Here is a 23,467-nt window from a genome sequence, read left to right on the forward strand (position 1 = left end):
CCTCATATGGTATACTTAAGATCGACTTCACAGAATAAGGAAATAATATATGTGAAAGTACTTTATAAATCATCACACATGTAACATTTTTAGATTTACATTTTTAAACATGTAAAAAGTAACAAGTTTCTATCCCACTAGAATGTAAGCTCCCTAAGAGCAGGATTAAAGAAAAAAAAAAACCTTCTAAAATAATAGTTACAAAAGAGTTGCAAAGATAGAGAATTCCCACATACTCTTTACCCGATATTCCCTGCTGTTAACATCTTATCTTGTATATTTATCAAAACTAAGACATTTGTATCAGTATAATACTATTAAAACTCAGTAGTCGACAGTACCTAGTAAGAAGGGGGTGGGAAGCATGTTAATCATTTAGGAGACACCAGATGATTGGAAAGAATTAGGGACTGAGTGGGAAATAGAATGAAAGGAATGATTAAATATCTATTTCACTTTCCTTTGGGAAGTTTTACTATGAAAGGAAGAAGAAGAAGGAGAGGATTTTGGCCGCAAACAATAGAAACGGCTGAGGAAAGGTCTTATTTTAGTTCTGCGACTAATCCCTGACACGTGATCTCACATAAAGCACTTAACCTCTCAAGTCATTAACCTTCTTTAGAAACGGTATTAAAAGATATCTGGTCTACCAGTTTCACAACACTTGTGTTCAGGAGCCTGCTTCCCCAGCAAGAACGTGAGCTCCTCGAGGGCAGCTGCTATACACACCTTTCATTAACATGCTCAGGGCCTCATAGAGCCATGACAATCATTCGAAAAGTGCTTGTTGAATGGAGTGTCAAGTGTTGAGTAATAAGCCCTGAAGCCTACTGAGATCGTACTGTTCACCTAACACTGTGCTATGGCACGCTACTAGCATTATTCACCATCCCGAGGTAGGTACTATAATCACCCCCCATCGGGCACAGGAACGGGCCCAAGTCCCCAACTGATGGGTCTTGGAAATGGGATGACTTTTTTCACTCAAAAGCCATCGAGCTACAGAGCGCGCTCCGTGACGTGGAGTGAAAGGAGCCAGAGCCAATAATTCATCTCAAGTATAAGACATTTGGAAAAAGAAGGGAACAGATCGCGACCCCAGGTGTCCTCTCTGTCCCTAGGCCAGAGCCTCAGTGCGCTTGTGCTCAGCTTGACCGCCACAAGGCCAGGGGGAGCTTCAGGGATGTCGCTACAGGCCTCGCGAGATCCCGGGGCTAAGGAGAGACCGGGGTGGCTGGAGACTGGGTAGCGCGCGCGCTGATGACAAAAGCGGAAGTGCCGGGGCCAGAGGCGGGGCGAGAGCCCGGAGGGGCTTAGGATTGCGGAAGTTTTGCGAGAAGGGTCGGGCGGCTTTCGAAGCGCCGTTTGGTTTTGGAAGTTCCAGAGAGGAAGCTGCTCGGGGTCCGAGAGCCACCAGCCTGCACACGTTTGGGGCAACACCGGGCGCGATTCGACGTTGCCGCTGTTGGCTTCCTCTGCCCTCGTTCCTCCCCAGAGAATCTCCTCGGATCTCCGCCATGACATCCACCTCGCCCAACCTCCAGGTATCACTGTTCTCCCGCCCCCTGGAGAGCCGGAGCCTAGGGGCGGCGCGGGGTTCGGAGTGGGGGCCGAGGAGGAGGGAGGAAGCGGCCGCGCCCGTATTGCGGGGCGGAGGAGGGCGGCGCTCGTGCCCAACCTGCAGGCGGGAGGGTCGGGCTCTTTCCTCCTGCTTCCGGGGTCTCCAGAGCCCACCGGCTACGTGGAAATCTTCACTTTGTTTGAGGTGGGGTTTTTTTTCCTCTTTTGAACCGAACTGGGCATAGCTTTGAACGAGAGGCCCAGACGCTCCCATCAATGTAAGGGAAAAGAACGTAAGGTTTGCAAAGCACAGCCCTGAGCCAGTTGAAGATAAGGTGGTCTTAGTTCTCCGTCTCTCAAGCTGGTATAGCAAAGCCCTTCTCGTTTAGCTGTCAGGTGTATAGAACTATGAGGACAGTCTTAGAATTTGAGGGATCCGTGAATTCATTGAGCTGTGCATTCATGTGCTCCCAAAATGTATTCAAAATCAGGGAGTAGTTTCAAGCTCCTTTGTGCTCCACCTTCCCACCCCTACCGCAGCGAGTACAGTGTTTTGTACATAAATCAGACTTCTAAACTTTTAGACATAATTGTTGGATCTCTATGGAACTCATTTGAGAAGAGAAATTTCTGAAATGGTGCTTCCCATCCCTAGAATGGATCTGAGGTTTCAGAGGGGTTTAGGATGTGTCTTAACCTCGAGGACTCCCAGTCCACTAGGTCAGTCTGGGGGGAAGATCGACATAAAATACCTGTGTTGAATCCTCGTCTTGGTCTTGCAGTAGTTGATGAGACATTTATGGAGTGCCTGGTGCAAGCTCAAGGATAATGGATCCTGAAGAAAGACCGCTGAAAGTAGATCCATTTAAATAGAGCTCAAAAATTCACCAAGAAAAAAAAAATTTTGGAGGGAGGAGCTTTCCTGGGACTTTTACCTTGAAAATGGACCCAAAAGATTATCAAAGTAAACGTTTTATATATCTTAAAACATAATTGCAACTGTGACTTAGAATCAAGAATAGGTCATATATTGATTTTGTATCTTTTCCAACAGGCTTGCATTTAGTAAGATATAATAAAAATATAATAATCTCCACTTAACATTGTTTTTTGATTTTTTTTTTTTTTTTTTTTTTTTTGTAGCCCCATTCAGAAAGGGTCTTTTTGGTAAATGTTCTTGGAAAAAGTATTGTCCCTTTGAATATCAAAGGCGACTTCTTTTTAAGTGCTGTCTTCATCCTTGTTGGTCAGTTAACTCGTTTTATTCCACTAACTTTTCATTTGTCAAGACCTTGCATGTAATTTGGACATTCCACAACATAATTTTCATCCATTTACTGATACCTTTTTTCTTTTGTAATAACTGCACTTTCATTCTCGACTCCGTTTGCATCATATTTGAATTGGGGCAGGTGTTCCTCAGTGAATCAGTTAGAGATTAGGACACATACTAAAGGCATGTTGCTGCTGTTAAACGGGGAGAGATGTTGAGTTATGATTGCATTGTGGTTGGGTCATAGGTGCCCTTTCTCATTCAACCTTTTTAACCTTCTAACCTAGGAAATTTGGATGAAGAATATTCAAATAACAATTTTCCCACCGAACAAGGCAAGACTCCCCATAACCAGATGCTTATAATCTAATGGAGAAATGCAGATAATTAAAAATCAAAATTATAAAATAACACAGTAGTGCTATAATAGAATTAGAGGTGAGTGCGGGAGGGCAGAAAGGAAGGGCTTATCTAACTTCAAGGATAAATAGAAATGTTTCACAGAGGAGATGATGTGAGCTTAGATAATGTGAAAGGTACTGACACTAATTGTCCACCTGGTATTTGGTGTGATCTTATGTAATCTTCAAAACAACTCTTCAAGATTACTTCAGTTTCACAGTGTAAGAAACCAAAGTGTATTAAAGTTGTGATTTTAATTAGTATTGAAGTTAGTTTTGAATCCAGGTTTATTTGCTTGTAAGTTTGTGCTTTCTTTCACTATGAAGTTAGGCCTTTTTGGACAAGAAAATGGGATGCATTTCAGGTAAAGACAAAGAATATATACCTCAGTCTAGAAGTGTAATAAACCTTGGAGAGGGTTGGGAGAAATTGCAAGTAATGCAGTATGCATAGAACTCAAGTTCACTCAACCCTAAATATGCCATTCATTTTGCTAAGTCTTAGGGAATCATAAAAGCAATATATCACCCTTGATTTCCCAGGGCTTGTATTCTGATGTGAGAAGACATGTAAAGTGGCTGATGGGGATACTGCGTGGAAATTTCGAGGAAGCATAGGCTAGGCCCCCTGGGGGTGTGGGGGAGGGCTTTGCGGCAGGAAGACCAGGACTATGCTGATGCTTAGAGAAGCTGGAGTCTGACTGGAAGATAGTCAGGTAGTGTATTTCAGGTAGAGAGTGCACCGTAAACAAAGGCCTTAGGTCTGAGTTGTCTGGGTTGTCCCTAGTTTGGTACGACTGGGACTGAGTGTGTAAGGTGGGAGGACCGGCCTAGTCAGGCCATGGAGAGGTGTGTGCCACACAGATGATTGGTCCTCATCCTGCTGTAGATGGAGAATCAGAAAGAAATCTGCCCAGGTTTTTATTGTAGAAGGAAACTACCATTTGTGTGCAGGGGACAACTTGATTGGTAGCAGGCCTGGAAACAGGGAGACCAGTTGGGAAGGCAGGGTTCTGTGTGATGGGAGATGGTGAGGGCCAAAGTAGTGTAGTACCTGTTAAAGAAGAGAGGATTGATCAGAGACAGATTGAAGAGGAAGAACAGTCAGGCTTGGCTCTGCATTTAGAAGGAGAGGGCAGGAGGAGTCTGGGTTTTCTCCCAGATCCCTGAGTTGAATGGGGAGGAATTGGTTCTGGGATTACAAAAAGAGGGGCATATTTGGGGGCAGGTGTTCTGGAACTTTTTGAGCTTGAAATGCGTTGTGGGGACAACCAAGTGGAAATGTTCAATGAGCGGTTGGATACATATGTGTAGAACTAGAGAGAGGGGGCCAGGCTGGAAACAAGGGTTTGAGAGTTAATAGCGTACAGATGGTTGCAGAGGTTATGGGCATCCTGGAGAGTTCATAGGATGAGGAAAAACAAGAAACAGGTAGAAACTCTGGAATAGTGGCATTTAAGGAGAGAGAAAAGGGAGTCTGAAAAAGAATCATTAATATAATCCAGAGTAAAACCAAGAGAGAATGGTGCCATGGAGGCTAACGGAGGAGGAGGCCATGTCCAGATGTCTGTTAGGATTAAATGCTGTGGGGAGAGAGTTAGGTAAGTGTGAGGCCTGGTCAGCAGGAAGCATTGCCATGGAGGAATCAAGGAACCGTGATGAACTTGGAGTTCTTTTTGGGATTTTGCTATGGAGGTGAAAAGATGAGTAAGGTAGTAACTAGAGAGGAACCTAGGACCTAGGGAGAGCCCGCTGTGTTTTAGTTTGTGTTTTGTGGATATGAGTTTGAAGAAGGACTTTACATACATGTTTATGCTGAGGAACTCAGACCCCAACAAAAAAGGGGGGGAGGGGAAGGTTAGGTTGGGGAGAGCAGTAGAGTGGCATATAGTTGATAGGGTGAATGTCAGAGAAGGAAGGTGGGGATGGTCTCCAGAGCATAGGGAAAAGACATAGCATTGACAGGAAAATATCCAGTGGAGAAAAATTGTTAGAGATTATAGAGGTAAAATAACCAAAAGGAAGATTTTGAGAAAGCAATTGGGGATTTTTTTCATTTGTTCAACAATTTTATTAAGTACCCAGCGTGTGCCAGGCACTGTTCCAGGCTCTGGGGACAGCGCAGTGCTGCAGTTGAAGTCCCTGTGCTCATGGAGCTCACGTTTATATATCAGGAGATAGGCAATGCGTGAGTATCCACAGATAAATGTGACGATACGCACAATGATGGGATGGGGGTGAGAGGAGAACTGAAAGCAGGGACGGAGGGAGTACAGCCTCTGAAATAGATTAGGGAGGGCCTCTCTGAGGACTTGGCATTTGCTCTGTGGCTGAAAAGGAAACTGTCATGCACCTATTGGTGGGGGGGAAGAGCAGGGAAGAGCATTCTAGGCAGAGGGATCAACAGTGCACAGGCTGCCTGCGTGAAGGTGGACTAACGGATTTGAGATGCAACCCAGAAGGAGCCAGGGCTGGGTCACGGAAGGCCTTGTAGACCGTGACCATGACCCAGCAGTGGAAATCCGTCAAAGGGGCCGGCCCTTCGCTGGTTGCCATAAGGACTTCAAGGTGTTGAGTGCGGAAGCAGGCTGACCGCTTAGGAGGCACGGTGGTAGTTTTGACACATGTGTTAGTGGATTGAGCTAAGATAGTAGCGATGGAAGTGATTAGGACTAAGAATAGTTGGCACTCCAGAACCATACAAGACACAGTTCATTTCATTTCAGATGAAAAATGCTAACAGAAACAAGGGTGAAGTGGGATATTCAGCAAGGGAAAAACCTGCATATTCTCAAATCGTCATGTTTGATTAAAGGTTTCACATGCGCTGTCTAGTACGGTAGCTACAAGTAGCTATTTAAATTTGAATTTTACTCAAAATTTAAAACTCCTCAGTCACACTAGCCACAGGTGCTCAGAAGCCGATTATAGATAGTGGCTTGCGATTTGGACAGTGCTGGATACAGTCATGACCATCAGAGAAAGGCTGGCTTAAAGTCATTAGTACCATATTTGGCGCTAGACGATTAGATACTGACTGTAAGAGTTTTCCTTTAACCATCATTATGGTGCCAAAAAGAGGACTAACTGCTAATGAGGGGAGTGTGTAGCTGGAGAGGTGAGTGGCACAGCAATTCAAAATAATAGAAGAAAATTGTAACTAGAATAAGAAAGAACTTATTTCCTCTGCATGGCGTAGCCACGGGGTCTTCTGCATCCATTTTTAAATGACCAGGTGCACCAAACCACCAGTTGACCATGTGTATGAGTGCTGTGACTCCACCCTTTATATCCTGCCTAGCTTACCAAACTTTTGAAAATTTAGCTTCAAGTTCAGGCTATCTGAGCTGTGAAATATGTACTACTACATCTTATCGATGCTAAAACACCATTTCTTTTTTTTTTCCCCTCCTGCTACAACAGATGGAAGGCCTATTCCTCCCATTTGCAGTTTTCATCCTATCTATCTGCAGTCCATAGCAGCTGCTTCAAAATGTAATATTCTCATGTGATTGGTTTGGGATTGTTTGAATGGTTTTTTTGTCTTATCTTAATTATATGCTTATTTTTACTATAGCATCACCATGATCCTTTTTTCTACTGGCTCTTATTTTTTTTTTTTAAAGATTTTATTTATTTATTTGAGAGAGAGAGAATGAGAGACAGAGAGCATGAGAGGGAGGAGGGTCAGAGGGAGAAGCAGACTCCCTGCCGAGCAGGGAGCCCGATGCGGGACTCGATCCCGGGACTCCAGGATCATGACCTGAGCCGAAGGCAGTCGCTTAACCAACTGAGCCACCCAGGCGCCCTCTTATTCTTGTTGGATACAGTTTTACTACCTGGATGAATCAGGTGGAATGTTTTAATAAACTATGCTTGTTTTTTTTTTTAAAGATTTTATTTATTTATTTGACAGAGAGAGACACAGTGAGAGAGGGAACACAAGCAGGGGGAGTGGGAGAGGGAGAAGCAGGCTCCCCATGGAGCAGGGAGCCCGATGTGGGGCTCGATCCCAGGATCCTGGGACCATGACCTGAGCCGAAGGCAGACGCTTAACGACTGAGCCACCCAGGCGCCCCTTAAAAATAGTTTTTTAATGGAAGTTTTATTTTGTAACAACCACAGGTTCACATGCAGTTGTGAGAAATAATGGAGAGAGATCCTGTTAACCCTTTGCCCATAGTGGTAGCATCTTGTAAAACTACAGTACAGTATCGTAACCTGGATGTTGACAGTGATACATTCCACCAGTCTTACTCAGATTTTCCAGTTTTATGTGTACTCATGTATATACATATTTTAAAGATTTTATTTATTTGAGAGAACGTGTGCGCACAAGCAGGGGGAACGGCAAACAGAGGGAGAGGGAGAAGCAGACTCCCCACTGAGCAGGGAGCCCGACCTGATGCGGGGCTCTATCCCAGGACCTTGAGCTGAAGGCAGCCACTTAACTGACTTAACCACCCAGGCGCCCCTGTACTCATGTATAGTTTGTGTGTGTGTTCAGAGTTCTGTCACATGGGTAAGTATCTTCCATCCCAGTCATGATACAGAATAGTTCTATCCAGGCACGCCTGGGTGGCTCAGTTGGTTAAGCAACTGCCTTGGGCTCAGGTCATGATCCTGGAGTCCCAGGATCGAGTTCTGCATCGGGCTCTCCACTCAGTGGGGAGTCTGCTTCTCCCTCTGACTCTCTCCCCTCTCATGCTCACTCTCACTCTCTCTCTCAAATAAATAAATAAAATATTTAAAAAAAAAAAGAGTTCTATCCACAGGGATCCCTCCTCTGGCCCTTTTAGAACCATAGTCACCTCTCTTTCTCTTCCCCTGCCCTGCATCCCTGTTTCCTGACAATACTAATATGCCCTCCATCTCTGGTTTTGTCATTTTGAGAAGGTTATAAAAATAGAATCATACAATATGTAACCTTTTGGAATTTGTTCTTTTCACTTAGCATAATCCTCTCAAGATTTCATTCATGTCCTGTGGATCAAGGTAGTTCCTTTTCATTACTGAGTAGTACTCTGTGCTATGGGTGTATCACAATTTGTTTAACCACTCTAAGGTTAAAGGACATCCGGAATACTCATGTATAAATTTTTGTGTGAACACAAGTCTTCATTTCTCTGGGGTAAATACCCAGGAGTGTAGTTGCTGGTTAATACGGTAGCTGCATGGTTACATTTGTAAAAAAACAAACCAGTTCCCAGAGGCTCTACCATTTTCTTCCTACCAGCAATGTATAAGTGATCAGTTCTCTGTATCCTTACTAGCATTGGGTATTATTGTCATTATTTTTTTATTTTAGCCATGCTGATAGATGTTCTGAGATATCTCATGGTGGTTTTAATTTGCCTTTCTCTAGTGGCTAATGATTTTAAATATCTTTTTGTGTGCTAATTTGCCATCAGTATTACCTCTTTGGTGAAATGTCTGTTCTTGTCTTCAGCTGATTTTCTACTTGAATTCTTTTTAAACTGTTCAGTTTTGGGAGTTCTTCTATATTCTAAATACTAGTCCTTTCCTAAATATGTAGTTTGCAAATATTTCTCCCAATCTGTAGCGTGTCTTTTCATCCTTTTAACAGGATTTTTTACAGACCAAAAGTTTTTTAATTTGTTGAGGTCCAATTTTATCATTTTTCTTTTCTTTCTTTTTTTGAAGTATAATTGACATTAAACACATTTGCTTCAGGTGTACAATATGATTCATTATTTGTATATATTGTGAGTTATCACTACAGTAAGTCTGTTTAACGTCTGTCACCTTTCATTGTTAGAAAAATGGTTTTCTTGTGATGAGAACTTTTAAGACTTACTCCCTTGGGAACTTTCAAGTATGCGATACAGTATTATTAACTGTAGTCACCATACTGTACATTACATTCTTATGACTTACTTATTTTGTAATGAGAACTTTGTATCTTTGGACTCCCTTCACCTATTTCACCTTTCCCCACTTCTTGTGACTACCAATCTGTTCTCTGTATCTATGAGGTTGGGGTTTTTTGTTTGTGGATTTTTTGTTGTTCAGATTTCACACATAAGTGAGATCATATAATATTTGTCTTTCTCTGACTTACTTCATTTAGCAAAATGCCCTCAATCTATTCGTGTTGTCACAAATGCCAAGATTTCGCCTTTTTTATGGCTGAATAATATTCCATTGTATACGTATACCACATTCTCTTTATCCATTCATCTGTCTGTGGACAAGTAGGTTGTTTCCATATCTTGGCTATTTTAAATAATGCTGCAGTAAACACTGGGGTGCATATATCTTTTTGAGTTCATGTTTTCATTTTCTCTGGGTAAATACTCAGGAGTGAAATTGCGGAATCATATGGTAGTTCTATTTGTAGTTTTTTGAGGAACCTCCATAGTGTTTTCCGTAGTGACTGCACCAGTTACTGTCCCATCAACAGTGCACAAGGGTTCCCTTTTCTCCACATCCTCACCAAACTTGTTATTTCTTGTTTTATTGATAATAGCCATTCTTACAAGTGTGAGGTAATAATAGCTCATTATAGTTTTGATTTGCATTTCCCTGATGATTAGTCTTGTTGAGTGCTGTTTCAGATACCTTTTGGGCATCTGTTACATCTTTGGAAAAATGTCTGTTCAGATCCTCTACCCATTTTTTAATTGGATTGCTTGGTTCTTTTGCTCTTGAGTTGTATGAGTTCTTTATATATTTTGGATATTAACCCCTTAGCAGATGTACGATTTGCAAATATTTTCTCCCATTCAGTAAGTCGCCTTTTCATTTTGTTGATGGTTTCCTTTGCTGTGCAGAAGCTTTTTGGTTTGATGTGGTCCCACCTGTTTATTTTTGCTTTTATTGCCTTTGCTTTTGGTTATCAAATCCAAAAAATCATCACCAAGACCAGAGTCCAAACTTACTTGCCTATATTTTCTTTAAGGAGTTTTATGGTTTTAGGTCTTATGTTCAAATCTTTAATCCATTTTGAGTTAATTTTCATGGATGGTGTAATACAGTAGGACAGTTTCATTCTTTTGCATGTTGGTGTCCAGTTTTCCCAACACCATTTCATTTTTAAAATTTACTTATTTACTTTAGAGAGCATGAGCAGGAGGGGCAGAGGGAGAGAGAGAGAGAGAATCCCAAGCAGACTCTCCGCTGAGCGCGGGGCACGACGCAGGGCCCAGTCCCATGACCCTGAGATCATGACCTGAGCCAAAAGCAAGAGTCGGATGCCCGACTGACTGCACCACCCTGTCACCTCACCACTTACTGAAGAGGCTGTCCTTTTCTCTTTGGATATCCTTGGCTCCTGTGTGGTAAATTAATTGACCATATATGTGTGTGGGTTTATTTCTGGGCTTTCTGTTCTGTTCTTTTGATCTATGTGTCTGTTTTTATGCCAATACCATATTGTTCTCATTTTATATATTGTGCTTTTTGGTATGTAATTTCAGAACCCTTTGCCTAGCCCTAGATGCTAAAGATTTTCTGTTTTTTTCCGTAAAGATTTTATAGTTTCACATTTTATATTTAAGTCTATAATCCATTGTGAGTTCATTTTTTTTTTTTTTTTCAAATTAAATAGGCTAGAAGTCCAGGTACAGCATATATCAGGTGGGTTCTAGCTCAGAGTTTTACCAGGCTGACATTAAGATGTCTGCAGGGCTGCATTTTTGTTTGTTTGTTTTTGAAGGCTCTAGGGATGGATGTACCTGCTTCTAAACACATTCAGGTTGTTGGCAGATTTCAGTTTCATGTGGTTGTCAGACTGAGGTTCTCTTTCTTGGTTGTCAGCTGAGGGTGATTCTCCCCCTGTAGAAGCCACCTGCGTACTCTGACTCGTTGCCACTTTCTTCTTCCATCCAGTGTGGTTGGTTGAGTTTTCATCCTGCTTCTGTTCTTTCTGACCTTTCCTTCTGCCATTATCCTACTTTGAACCAGAGAAAATTCTCTGCTTTTAAGAGCATATGTGATTTTTTAAAAAGTTTTTATTTAAATTCTGTTAGTTAACATACAATGTAACATTAGGTTTGGGTGAACAATATAGTGAGTTAATTTTTGTACAGAGTGGTTTAGGTCAAGATTCTCTGTCTCTGGGCACCTGGGTGGCTTAGTCAGGTGAGGGTCTGACTTTTTTTTTTTTTTAATTAACATATAATGTATATAATGTATTACTTGTTTCAGGGGTACAGGTCTGTGATTCATCAGTCTTACACAATTCACAGCACTCACCATAGTACATACCCTCCCCAGTGTCACCCAGCCACACCATCTCTCCCACCCCCCTCCCTTCCAGCAACCCTGTTTGTTTCCCGAGATTAAGAGTCTCTTATGGTTTGTCTCCCTCTCTGGTTTCGTCTTGTTTCATTTTTCCCTCACTTTCCCTATGATCCTCTGTCTTGTTTCTCAAATTCCTCATATCATTGAGATCATATGATACTTGTCTTTCTCTGATTAACTTATTTCGCTTAGCATAATACCCTCTAGTTCCATCCACGTCGTGGCAAGATTTCATTTTTTTTTTGATGGCTGCATAATATTCCATTGTATATATAGACCACATCTTCTTTATCCATTCCTCTGTTGATGGACATCTAGGCTCTTTCCATAGTTTGGCTATTGTGGACATTGCTGCTATAAACATTGGGGTGCACGTGCCCCTTCGGATCACTACATTTGTATCTTTGGGGTAAATACCCAGTAGAGCAGTTGCTGGGTCGTAGGGTAGCTCTATTTTCAACTTTTTGAGGAGCCTCCGTACTGTTTTCCAGAGTGGCTGCACCAGCTTGCATTCCCACCAACAGTGTAGGAGGGTTCCCCTTTCTCCGCATCCTCGCCAACATCTGTCATTTCCTGACTTGTTAATTTTAGCCATTCTTACTGGTGTGAGGTGGTATCTCATTGAGGTTTTGATATCTATTTCCCTGATGCCGAGGATGTTGAGCACTTTTTCATGGGTCTGTTGGTCATTTGGATGTCTTTGCAGAAATGTCTGTTCATGTCTTCTGCCCAGGGTCTGACTCTTGATCTCAGCTCAGGTCTTGATCTCAGGGTTGTGAGTTCAAGCCCCATGTTGGGCTCCATGCTGGGCATGGAGCCTGCTTTAAAAAACAAACAAAAAAAAAGATTCTCAGTCTCTGTCTTTTTTTTTTTTTCTTACAGACGTCTAATTGCTCCAGCACTGGTTCTTCCACCATTAACTTGGTTTTGCATATTTGTATGGATCTATTTCAGGAGTTTTTGTTTGTTTGTTTGTTTTTAATACTACACAAAAACCTATGTTCATTATAGGCACCTTTAAAAGATGTGGAAAAGTAGAAAAAGAAAAAGTTGAGTCTTATCAAAGACAACCTCTGTTAAATTTTCTTTTCATCCTTTTCCTGTGGTATTTTTGTTTGTTTTTGCTCTTTCGAATAGGAATAGGATTATTTTAATGATCCTATAATAATTTATTGTGTAGCATCTTTTTGCTGCTTAAAATTCAAGTTTTCAGGTTTTATTTTGTCTTGTTTTAAAAGACCCCTCTGGTTACTATCTTTGTTCAGTTAACCTTTTAGATAATTACTGGATTAAAAGATTTGGGTATTTTCAGATTCTTGATATTTCATTGCCCCATTGCTTCTGAGGGGGTTTTATACCGTTTATATTTTACTATTGTTATGTACTTTATCTATAACAGCACTGGATTTTTGAGAATTTCCCTGAATGATTTTAACATGAATTTTCATATTATTCAGTTACTCCTTACTAGCTCTAAGCTTGACTTTTGTTGAAAGAAAATTGTATGAGAATCTTAGTGATTGGTACTGGATAAAGTAGAAATCAGATAGCATTTACCCATATAACAAATGTAGTTTACATTTTATAAATCATTACAATTTATAATAACATGCAATTGAGATTTAGAGAAAACAGATCGGTTTGTTTTAAGGTTGCTTTTATTAAAAAAAAACTTTCGGTATGATCATTTACTTCAAAGTAATGCTTATGTGATTTTGATGGTATGATTTTGCCTCCCTTCAAACAGAAAGCAATAGATCTTGCTGGCAAAGCAGCCCAGGAAGACAAAGCTGGGAACTATGAGGAAGCTCTTCAACTCTACCAACACGCTGTTCAGTATTTTCTTCATGTAGTTAAATGTAAGGTCATAGTTTGCTTTTTATTTTAAAACGTTAAAGGAAAAGATTATTCTATTTCATTTATAAAAATTGAAGTACAATGCCAGAAAATTCTAAACCATCCATTTGCAAAAAATTCCCCCTAGCTTGTTAGTAATTTTTGAGTATTCAGCAAACAAATGTGCACAGTTACCATAGTTAATTATTACTTTGTGTACCTAAGCATATTAAACTACCACATAGTCAATGGAAATAGTTTTCTATTGGTAATGTACTCAGATTATGTATGAACCTCACATTTTCTAAGCATCTCTGAAAATACTCTTTTAAGTACATTAAAAAAAAAAATAGGTTGGGAAACATCTTACTCATATATTTTCCAAATACGTATTGCATGTTTCCCATGTGCCAGGTATTGTTGTAGACACTAGAATACAGCAGTGAGGGGAAAATGAGTAAAAAACACTGCCTTTCTTGATCTTAAACCTAATGCTGAACATTTGAAAACAGTGTCTTTCTTAAAGATTTTTTTTTTTTTTTAAGATTTTATTTATTTATTTGGCAGAGACACAGCTAGAGAGGGAACACAAGCAGGAGAGTGGGAGAGGGAGAAGCACGCTTACCGCCGAGCAGGGAGCCTGATGCGGGGCTGGATCCCAGGACCCTGGGATCATGACCTGAGCCGAAGGCAGACGCTGAACGACTGAGCCACCCAGGCGCCCCTTTTAAAGTTATTTTTAAATAACAGTTTTAGCATTTGAATAATTCAGGATTTTCTTTTGAGCTCCTCCATTTCATTTTGAGGTTTTTCTGTCAAAAGTGAAACTAAGAATGAATCATAACATATGTGGGGTAGTCCCATGTGCTGCACATCCTGCCGAAGTCTGCTTTTGAAATTGCTCTCACAGAGACCTTTATGTAGTAAAATTACAATATTAGTGGTACATATAATATATGGGATTTCTGTCATTTTTTTTACTATGAAATAAAGTTTATGTAGACATTAATGGAAATGGTTAATGTTACTTCTGTTTGTCTTGTAATTGGTTTTGTATGAGACAAGTAGCTTTCAACTATCTGCACAAAACGTTATGGGAAGAATATAAAACCCAAAGAATATTAAACAATTTCTTATTATTTAACATTAACTTAAAATATCCTAGTGTCTTGCTCAGATCTCTTTTCTGACTCAGACCCACTCTTGGCCTCCAACCATGCTGGAGGCAGCAGAGGAGAGTTGATGATCATTGGTTACGATGAGCTAGAGATGCTCTTCCTCCCTCCCCCAAAATAGATTGTCCTTGTCTCAGAATTGTGTCTAGGATTAAACCTGTCTGTTTAAACCTAGAATACTAATGGAAAAATCTCTCTCATTTCCCTTTAATAGATGAAGCGCAGGGTGATAAAGCCAAGCAAAGTATCAGGGCAAAGTGTACAGAATATCTTGATAGAGCAGAAAAACTAAAGGAGTACCTGAAAAAGAAAGAGAAAAATCCACAGAAGCCAGTGAAAGTGGGACAGCCAAGTCCAGCTGACGAGAAGGGGTATGTATTTTAGAGTGTTAGATTTTACTATATCTAATGAAAAGATAAAATTACATTTAATTTGTGAAATCAGTTTCTTTTGTTTAAACAAGGTGTTGGCAATCCATGACTCATAGGCAAATCTGACCTGCTGCATGTTTTTGTGAATAGTTTTATTGGAACATAGTCTCTCATGTCTAAAAAATGAAACTCTGGGATGGGGTTATCGGGCCTGGTTGGGTTTGAAGGCAGGAGGTTCTGGTTCGCGTTAGTGGAAGTGATACAGTTCATGGGATGCAGTGGCACAAGGCACTTAGGTAACCTCCTGTGGTCGCTAGGAATGGAGTATCTTTTGAAGGCAGTGCTTCAGGGCCTCTGTGGCTATTACCAAAGGCCATTTTGAAGGACATAGGAATGTAAGAACTAGAGGCCACAATAGCCAAACTATGGAAAGAGCCAAGATGTCCATCAACAGATGAATAGATAAAGAAGATGTGGTATATATACACAATGGAATATTATGCAGCCATCCAAAGGAATGAAATCTTGCCATTTGCAACGACGTGGATAGAACTGGAGGGTATTAATGCTGAGCAAAATAAGTCAATCAGAGAAAGACATGTATCATATGACCTCACTGATATGAGGAATTCTTAATCTCAGGAAACAAACTGAGGGTTGCTGGAGTGGTGGGGGGTGGGAGGGATGGGGTGGCTGGGTGATAGACATTGAGAGGGTATGTGCTATGGTGAGCGCTGTGAATTGTGTAAGACTGTTGAATCACAGACCTGTACCTCTGAAACAAGTAATGCATCATATGTTAAAAAAAAAAAAAAAAAGAAGATAGCAGGAAGGGAAAAATGAAGGGGGGGAAATCAGAGGGGGAGACGAACCATGAGAGACTATGGACTCTGAGAAACAAACTGAGGGTTCTAGAGGGGAGGGGGGTAGGGGATGGGTTAGCCTGGTGATGGGTACGTACTGCATGGAGCACTGGGTGTTATATGCAAACAGTGAATCATGGAACACTACATCAAAAACTAACGATGTAATGTATGGTGATTAACATACCATAATAAAATAAAAAATTAAAAAAAAAAAAAAAAAACTAGAGTTGACCACACGGGAGAGTTTGAAGAGAATTACAAGCTCAAGATTTTATATTCTCTATTCAAGACATGGTCAGGAAACCAGGGAGTTCCTGTGACACCTAAGAATATTTTTATCTTCTGCACCTACAGCATTGACATAACAAAAATCAGACCCCACCTGATCTTACAGATTGTTGAATTTCAACATAGGGTCAACTTTAGGGTTTCTTATGTGAAGGTTGGGCCATTTGGAAGACTGGGTCTGCAAAATTAAAATGAAACTCTTGTGAAAAATTTCATTAACCTCAAGTGCCTGGACCCCCTACTCTTCCTGAGACTCCCTTGCCAGCAGAAATGTCCTCTCCTCCCTGTGAGTTGAGGCTTCTCTGGTCTCTGGTCTTGCTTGAAGACCCTGTGTTCTCCCTTCCTGAGATGGCTGCCTAGTGGGGGGGGGGGGGGGTGGCTGCCAATTCTGTATTGAATAGCAGGACCCACCTTGGCTAATTTAACAAAAAGGGGCTTACTATAGAGTATTGACCTTATAGATTTTGGGGTGGGGGCAGGGAATCAAGCTTGGATTCCATATCGTTAGGAGAAATGGCCGCCTCCACCAGGGTGGTTCTGGTAGGGATCCCGCTGCTGCCAACACCGTGTCAAGGCCTTCTGATGCCAGGCAGGGGCCAGTAGGACGTCTGCCACAGGTCCCACAGCACACCAGGGCTTTCGCTCAAAGGGATGGTCTCCTCGCATGCAGCTGCCACCTCAGTTCCTGCCTCCACCTTCTTGGAGGAACTTTGGTCTGGTGTGGGGCCCTAGCTGCAGGGAAGTCCGGAAAGGGCAACTTTTTGTAAGTACAATCTTCATGGTAGAAGAAAGCCTGGTAGAAGAAGGTCGGAGTGAATATCAAGTGAATCAGTTGGCAGTCTCTGCCCAACCCATAACCCCACTCTCCTATGATGAACAAGCCAATCCCATTTTGGGGGAAAATCTGTCAAGCTTTTAAATCTCCCTTTATATGTTCTGTGTAAAAAATGATGTAATGCCATATTTTTTACTTATCACTTTTTCATTCAACGTTGTATTATAAACATCTCAGTAAACTATTTCTACAACATCATTTTTAAAGATGGTAGCGTAGTCTATCATATGCAACGTAGTCTATCCCCATAACTGAACATACTTTATTTCTAATTTTTCCCTTTTGGGAACTGTGGGCATGATTTTCCTTGTCGTCAAATATTTGAACGCCTTTTAAATTATTTTTTCAGAATAAGTTCTCAGATATGAGATATCTGGGTTGATTTACTTGTCTTTTGGTCTCAGTTCATTTCAATTCATTTCATCAATAGCTTCATCTATTCTCTGGAACCCCCAGAGTAAGGATTATAGACCTTTATACCTTAAATAATTAATATTCTGGGTTTTTCTCTCCTGGTTATGGCTTCTCGTTCTGATACATAGTTTGCCTGGTTTGGTGTTTTTATGTTATTCACAACACTCCTGTAACTCATCTTAAGTCTTTTGTGGAATGAGGTGTGTGGGCATACGTTTATGAATTTGTACATACATAGGTATGTCGTGGGAATTTGGAGCTGGTTCCTGACTTCATTCTGGTCTTTTTGCTCCTTTCCTGTTCATGATTCCATATTGATGGGTAATATGCCTGCTTACTATTTTATTTAATATACTCTTAAAAGTAATAAAATAAGCATAACTTTTAATGTGAATGTCTTATTTTGCCACTTAAGTTACAGATTTCAGATGAATTATTCCTTCATTTTTGCCTTATTTTGATAGCAATGAGTGATCATTTGAATATATTAAATTCTTTTTATTAGGAATGACAGTGATGGGGAAGGAGAATCTGATGATCCTGAAAAAAAGAAACTACAGAATCAACTTCAAGGTTGCTTTAGATTTCATTTTTAAATTTACTATCTTATTTTTTTAAAAACCTTATAGTGAATTGTCTATTTGAATTGTTTTTTCCCCTCTGTATTCAAATGAGGTTCAAGAACTGGCTTTGGTTCCCAGTGGTCACATGCTGACTTTGTCAGTTTTCATAGGACTTGCTGTATAGGGTCTCTACTAGGTTGGTTTTTCCCATGTAGTAAAAATATTGTTTGGTTTTATATGTGCCTTAAAAAACCTGTCAGTCAACTTACTCTTTTTCATTTTGTCTTATTTGCCCCCTTTTAGAGAAGGTAGCATTTACACTACTAGCCACATTATAAAATCTGACAGTATTAAAATTTCCAAATTGTCAGAGGAACAGAATGAATTGGGACTCACACTTGACTTTTATTGCTATTGCTGTAGCTGATTCATTGATGGTTTATTTCATGTTTCCAGACCTTTCTCGTCTGTGTTTTATAATATTTCAGTGTCGCCATTTACATTTATCTCTTCCAGCTTTCTGTTTTTACCTTCCAGAACTCAAAGTCTTTCATTCTCCTGTGCGTGTAGTATAGTGACATGATGAGAGGCATGGATTTTGGTTCCATTCAGATCTGGAGTCCCTTCCAGGGCCCGCTGCAGAAAAGTGGTCTGATCTTGGGCAGGTTTCCGAACCTCTCAGAGTAGAAGACCCCAGCTCTAAAATGGAAGTTACTAATACCTTCTTTTCTGGGCAGTTAGAAGGTTCTGACCGTGTAAAAACTGCCAGTGTTACATCCAGCAAATTTTAGGGCCCAGTAAACAGTAGTAGCTGTATGTGTCTATGTTTGGCACCTGTTTAATTGCTGGCTTTGTACTGAGATTTGATTGTTTTTTGATGTTAGTTGATGACTTTTTGAGTTGATTTTATGTATTTTGTTCATTTGAATTTTGCCAAATAGAATGCATAACTGGGAAGGATTTCCATTGTAGAGGCACAGCCTGGGTTAGTGAATGGTGAATATATCTAGCTTGGCTAGTCCTTTAATCTTGCTGTACCAACTAGTCTCTTCATTTTTATTCTATTTTTTGTTTTACCAGTCCCACTGGGATATATAGGAGAATACTATAAGGTTAATATCTGGAAAGCACTACAGTTAGTGAGGATAATTTATAAATGAGAACTTCAAAGGTGGATAAAGTCCAAAAGGAAAAGCTGAGTTTCTGCTGCCACCCCACCACTGCCTGGAGCGTGTGGGCACACGCTTCGTACTCAGTTTTGCTGGACAACCCAGCGGTCTGTGCCAAGTGGCCTTAATTCGGTTGTAAGGCAAAAGGTGTTTTTTTCCTGTCCTTTTGGTTTTGTTTCCCTCTCTCCCCCACAAAGTAAAAACTGGAGTGTATCTTTAGTTTTGGAAAAGATACAAGCCCGTTTTTAATAGGGAATTTTTCTTTAAAATCAGTAATGATAAGAACCAGAGATGTATAAAAATACAAATGCTGAAAATACTTAAATGAGGAAATTTATTTGGAATTTCAGGATGAAGTGGAATATGAAAGGAGTCCTAGCCTTTCATATGTCAGAGTCCTTTTTTCCATCTTTTATTTAATAGTTTGCTCATTGATTTCACTGTATAATATCCTTTTTTGAACCTTTCTTCTTTTTTTCTGAAAGAGTATTTTAAATCTTTTACTTCTGTTTTAAGGTATGACTTTAAGTGTAGTATTTGATTGTTAAAATTGAAGAATTTATGATTTGAGTTTTTTGTTAGCTGTTTTGATGCTCAGTGACTTTTGAGGTTTAATAACATGAGTGTAATCAAAGACTGGATAAATTTATATAATTGGAAACATATCATTTGGCTTTTATTCCCAATAATCCCTCTCCCCTTTTTAATTACTACTTTTATTAATATTGCTTTTATGTGAATAATCTTGTGTCACTAAACATTCCAAAGTGACTTTTAAACTTTGAAAAGTATTAGTTATATGTGAAGATAAGCTTTGGCATAATTAGAAAATTCATACTTAGAAAAAACTTTAGTTTACCAGATGCTGCTGATATAGAAAGTAAATTTACTTTTTTTTTTTTAACTATCACAAAATCCTATCAGATAATGTAAATATTTCCTCACGTAGGGTTACTAAGCTGAATGGAACATAGAAAAGAAGTGAATCGGCTTTAGTTTATACTTACTGTGAACTTTTAGAATGCAGGAAGTATTTATGGTTTCATTTAATTTTAATCTATAGCTAAAGATTTTCATAAGTAGGTTGTGTAATATAACTACTCTTATAATAATAAATGATGTTTTGTAAAAAGCAAGAAGAAATACCCATAAAACTAACTTCATTGGTAATCAGTGAATTGTGTAAGTGGTGATGTTTTGCTCTACTTAAAACAACTCCATATCACCTTAGAACCAGCTTTTGGAAAAGGTTTTGATAAAAGAGAATTCAAAACTTTTGCCAGTAAGCTATATTAGAAGAAACCTTTATAGACTCACTACAACAATTGCTGGGGCTTCTGAATATATTGTATTGAAAAACTAAATCATTTAGATAACTAAATCATTTCAATAACTTTTTAATGTGCAAAAATTGTAAGTAGGTCTATTTAGAGGCCCCAAAGAAAATTTGGCAAATCTCAGGAAAGTATTGCAGATCTCCAGGAGCACATTGTCTCTCTCTCCTCCATCATCCCCTCCCTCCCATTCTCCCTACTATTTATCTATCCATCTGTCTGTCTGTCTGTGTGTCTAAGTTCTTAAGTATCTTTTCCTTTTGGTGCTTAAGGAGAGCATTAGATCACTGGGTATTTTTGTTAAGAAAAAAGTAGTAGATCAGCCCCCATTGAACAGGTATTTTTAATACTTCAGAATCAGTGCATTCAAACATTGTAACCATTTGATGTAATGCTTGGTGCTTTTCCAGACACTCTAATATTCATTATGTCATTTGATCCCTCCACTAACCCATCTTAAGTAGTTTGGGCAGACAGTATTCTTTTCATTTCATGGTGAGGAAGCGGAAATCGGAAAGTTAAGTGACCTACCCTAGGTTAGCCAGTCACCCAGCCCAGCTTTCTGACAGCTTCTGACTCTGCCCCAACAGCTACTTCCTAATCGCACAGTTTCAAGAGGGTTTTTAATAGATAAAACTTTTTCAGACAATTTTATAATGTATTTCTTGAATGTCATTATTTCATGTTGTCTTCTACGTTTGATGGAATAGTACTTAATTTAAAGATGATGTACTTCTCTTGTAGGTGCCATTGTTATAGAGCGACCAAATGTGAAATGGAGTGATGTTGCTGGTCTCGAAGGAGCCAAAGAGGCACTTAAAGAGGCTGTGATATTGCCTATTAAATTCCCTCATCTTTTTACAGGTGAGATGACTGTTATATAGATTTTCTGATGATTGTTTTAAAATTAACATTGACGAATGAGGTAGAGCATTGTGAATTTTTGTCACCATATTATAAGTTAGCACCTTAAATAAATTCTGTTATAAGGCAGTGATATACCTCTACACAAAGGTCTTTATTTCATACACATATTTGCAGTATACACATATTGCAAAAAACCTAAATGTCAACCAGTAGGGTAAAGGGTAAATCACTAGCACGCAGCAGAATACTGTGCACTCGTTCAATTAGAGGGTACGTCTACATTAAGAAATTTAGATCTATGTTATAATTGACATGAAAGAATGTCCACATATATATATAAAGATCAAAACACGAGCTATAAACGTGTAGTATGACTCTACATTTGTGAAATAAATGTGTGTGTTGAGAAGTAAATGTAGACAGATTGACAAAAATTCCAATGTTATGCCTAGAAGATAAGACGATGGGTTTGAACTTTCATCTGAAGTTTTTACAGTGGCCATGTACTAGTTGTATCAGTTTTTCCCGTTTCTTAAAAAGCAGAGCAAGAATTATTTAACATTTTCAGACGAAGTACCCATCCTCTAGGGACAGCTCATTCTCACCATGAGGAGAATATTGCTCACACAGCCATCCGGGTATAGTTGAAGTTCCAGCTCTAGCAGCAGCTGATTTGTCTGTGCTGAGCCATTCCTTCACATTGTCCTTTTTGGGACTGCTAGCCTGCCTGTGTGGTGATGTGGCCATACCCACGGTGTAACCGTGAACCAGGCTGTGCTGGTTTATGGAGAGAGCAAATCTGTGCTGTTGGCCTCAGACTGAACAGGTCCAGAAAGTGATGTCATGTGGAGGAGTGATGAGCAAAGACCCTGTGAGCCACTCGGGGTCCGCCAAGCAAGGTATGACTTAAAACCTAACTTCAGAAAGATGAAATTAACAGTGTAAAGGTTGATATCATGATCCTATAAAGGCACAAAAGTATGGGTGAGCTCATTTTCTATTACTTATACCAGTGTTTTCCAAACACAAGTCATGGATGTATCTTCCTTATGATTATTTCCATATACGTGTACCATTATTATTTTTTCAATATTTTTCTTTAGATCACTCACTTTTAGAGCATATTTTTCTTAATGTACAGCATAAATATACAGAGACCAGCAGGAACCTAAAAGTGTTCAGCTTCACAAATTATCAGAAAGTCGGTACATCTATGTAATCCTCATCACACAGATCAAGAAATGATACCAGTAACCCACAGGTCCCTCTGCCAGATCTTTCCTCTGCAAAGGTGATCACTCTTGACTCCCCCTAACACCATAGATCGTTTTGCCTATATTTGAACTTATAAATCATCTTTCTTGTTTTTCTGTAGTAGCATCATTTTAAAAGATTGCTTTGTGTCTACTCTAAGTAGAAAAATGTGTATTTTTCTAATACACATTTTAAAAATGATTTAAATAAAAAGTATTTGTATACTACCTGAAAAGCACTTCCTATACCACCAGTCATATATACCGCACTTAAGGGAACACTGACTTACAATTGCAGACGTTTAAAATAGGAAGATAGAACTCAAGTCAAAGTTGAGGCTTTCATAACAATAAATACAACAGTATTTAGTTCTGCCATTAGTAATCTACATGTCATTCTTATGTAGATACCATGTACCCATCCACAGTTTGAACCTAGAAATTTTTTAAATGTATATTTGATATTTTTTTGCCAGATGTAACTCAGTCTGTTTTATTTTAGGCAGCGTTGTGATTTCTTATTAGGAAAATTGAAATACAAACAGTTGATTTGTTCACTTGTTATATTTTGGCAAAACTAGGATTTCAGGGAGTCTCCTCATCATTACCCAACCACCTGAATAAGAATATGCTCTCCGTAATAGTAACCTGCGCTTCCTTGTGGATCAGGAATTGAATAGAACTTTGTGAGGGATCAACCAGACTGTGTTAGTTTCATTCCTCCAAAATATTTAAAAGACTATTTAATAATTTTAATATTAAAGAATCACAAATATTTATAAGAAATATAAATATTTAAAAGAAAATGTTTCCAGCTGCCCTTGCCCTGTGGATCTCATTTATCCTACAATATTCTGATATTGATTATTGCACACAGCAGACAATCAGGAAGTACCTTTAACTGAACGATTCTGCCCTTACTAGACTATAAGCCCATGGAGGGCAGAGATCCTTTTGTGTTCAAGGTTCTCAGTCTATACATTGTGCTTTTAGTACA

At 39.5% G+C, this 23,467-nt stretch overlaps 1 protein-coding gene across 1 annotated transcript in view; it reads left to right on the forward strand.

Moving 5' to 3' along the window:
• Nucleotides 1-1,283: 1,283 nt before the first annotated feature.
• The window catches only part of VPS4B (vacuolar protein sorting 4 homolog B), a 31,157-nt gene continuing 8,973 nt past the window's right edge, over nucleotides 1,284-23,467 (forward strand). The window contains exons 1-5 of the mRNA XM_032422729.1: nucleotides 1,284-1,544; nucleotides 13,247-13,358; nucleotides 14,725-14,881; nucleotides 17,790-17,857; nucleotides 21,095-21,214. Coding sequence (XP_032278620.1) covers nucleotides 1,518-1,544; nucleotides 13,247-13,358; nucleotides 14,725-14,881; nucleotides 17,790-17,857; nucleotides 21,095-21,214 — 484 coding nt within the window. The 5' untranslated portion in view covers nucleotides 1,284-1,517. The remainder of the gene's footprint in view (nucleotides 1,545-13,246; nucleotides 13,359-14,724; nucleotides 14,882-17,789; nucleotides 17,858-21,094; nucleotides 21,215-23,467) is intronic.

Source organism: Phoca vitulina, unplaced genomic scaffold (assembly GCF_004348235.1).
Source record: "Phoca vitulina isolate PV1807 unplaced genomic scaffold, GSC_HSeal_1.0 scaffold27, whole genome shotgun sequence".
In the NCBI taxonomy this organism is placed as follows: domain Eukaryota; kingdom Metazoa; phylum Chordata; class Mammalia; order Carnivora; family Phocidae; genus Phoca; species Phoca vitulina.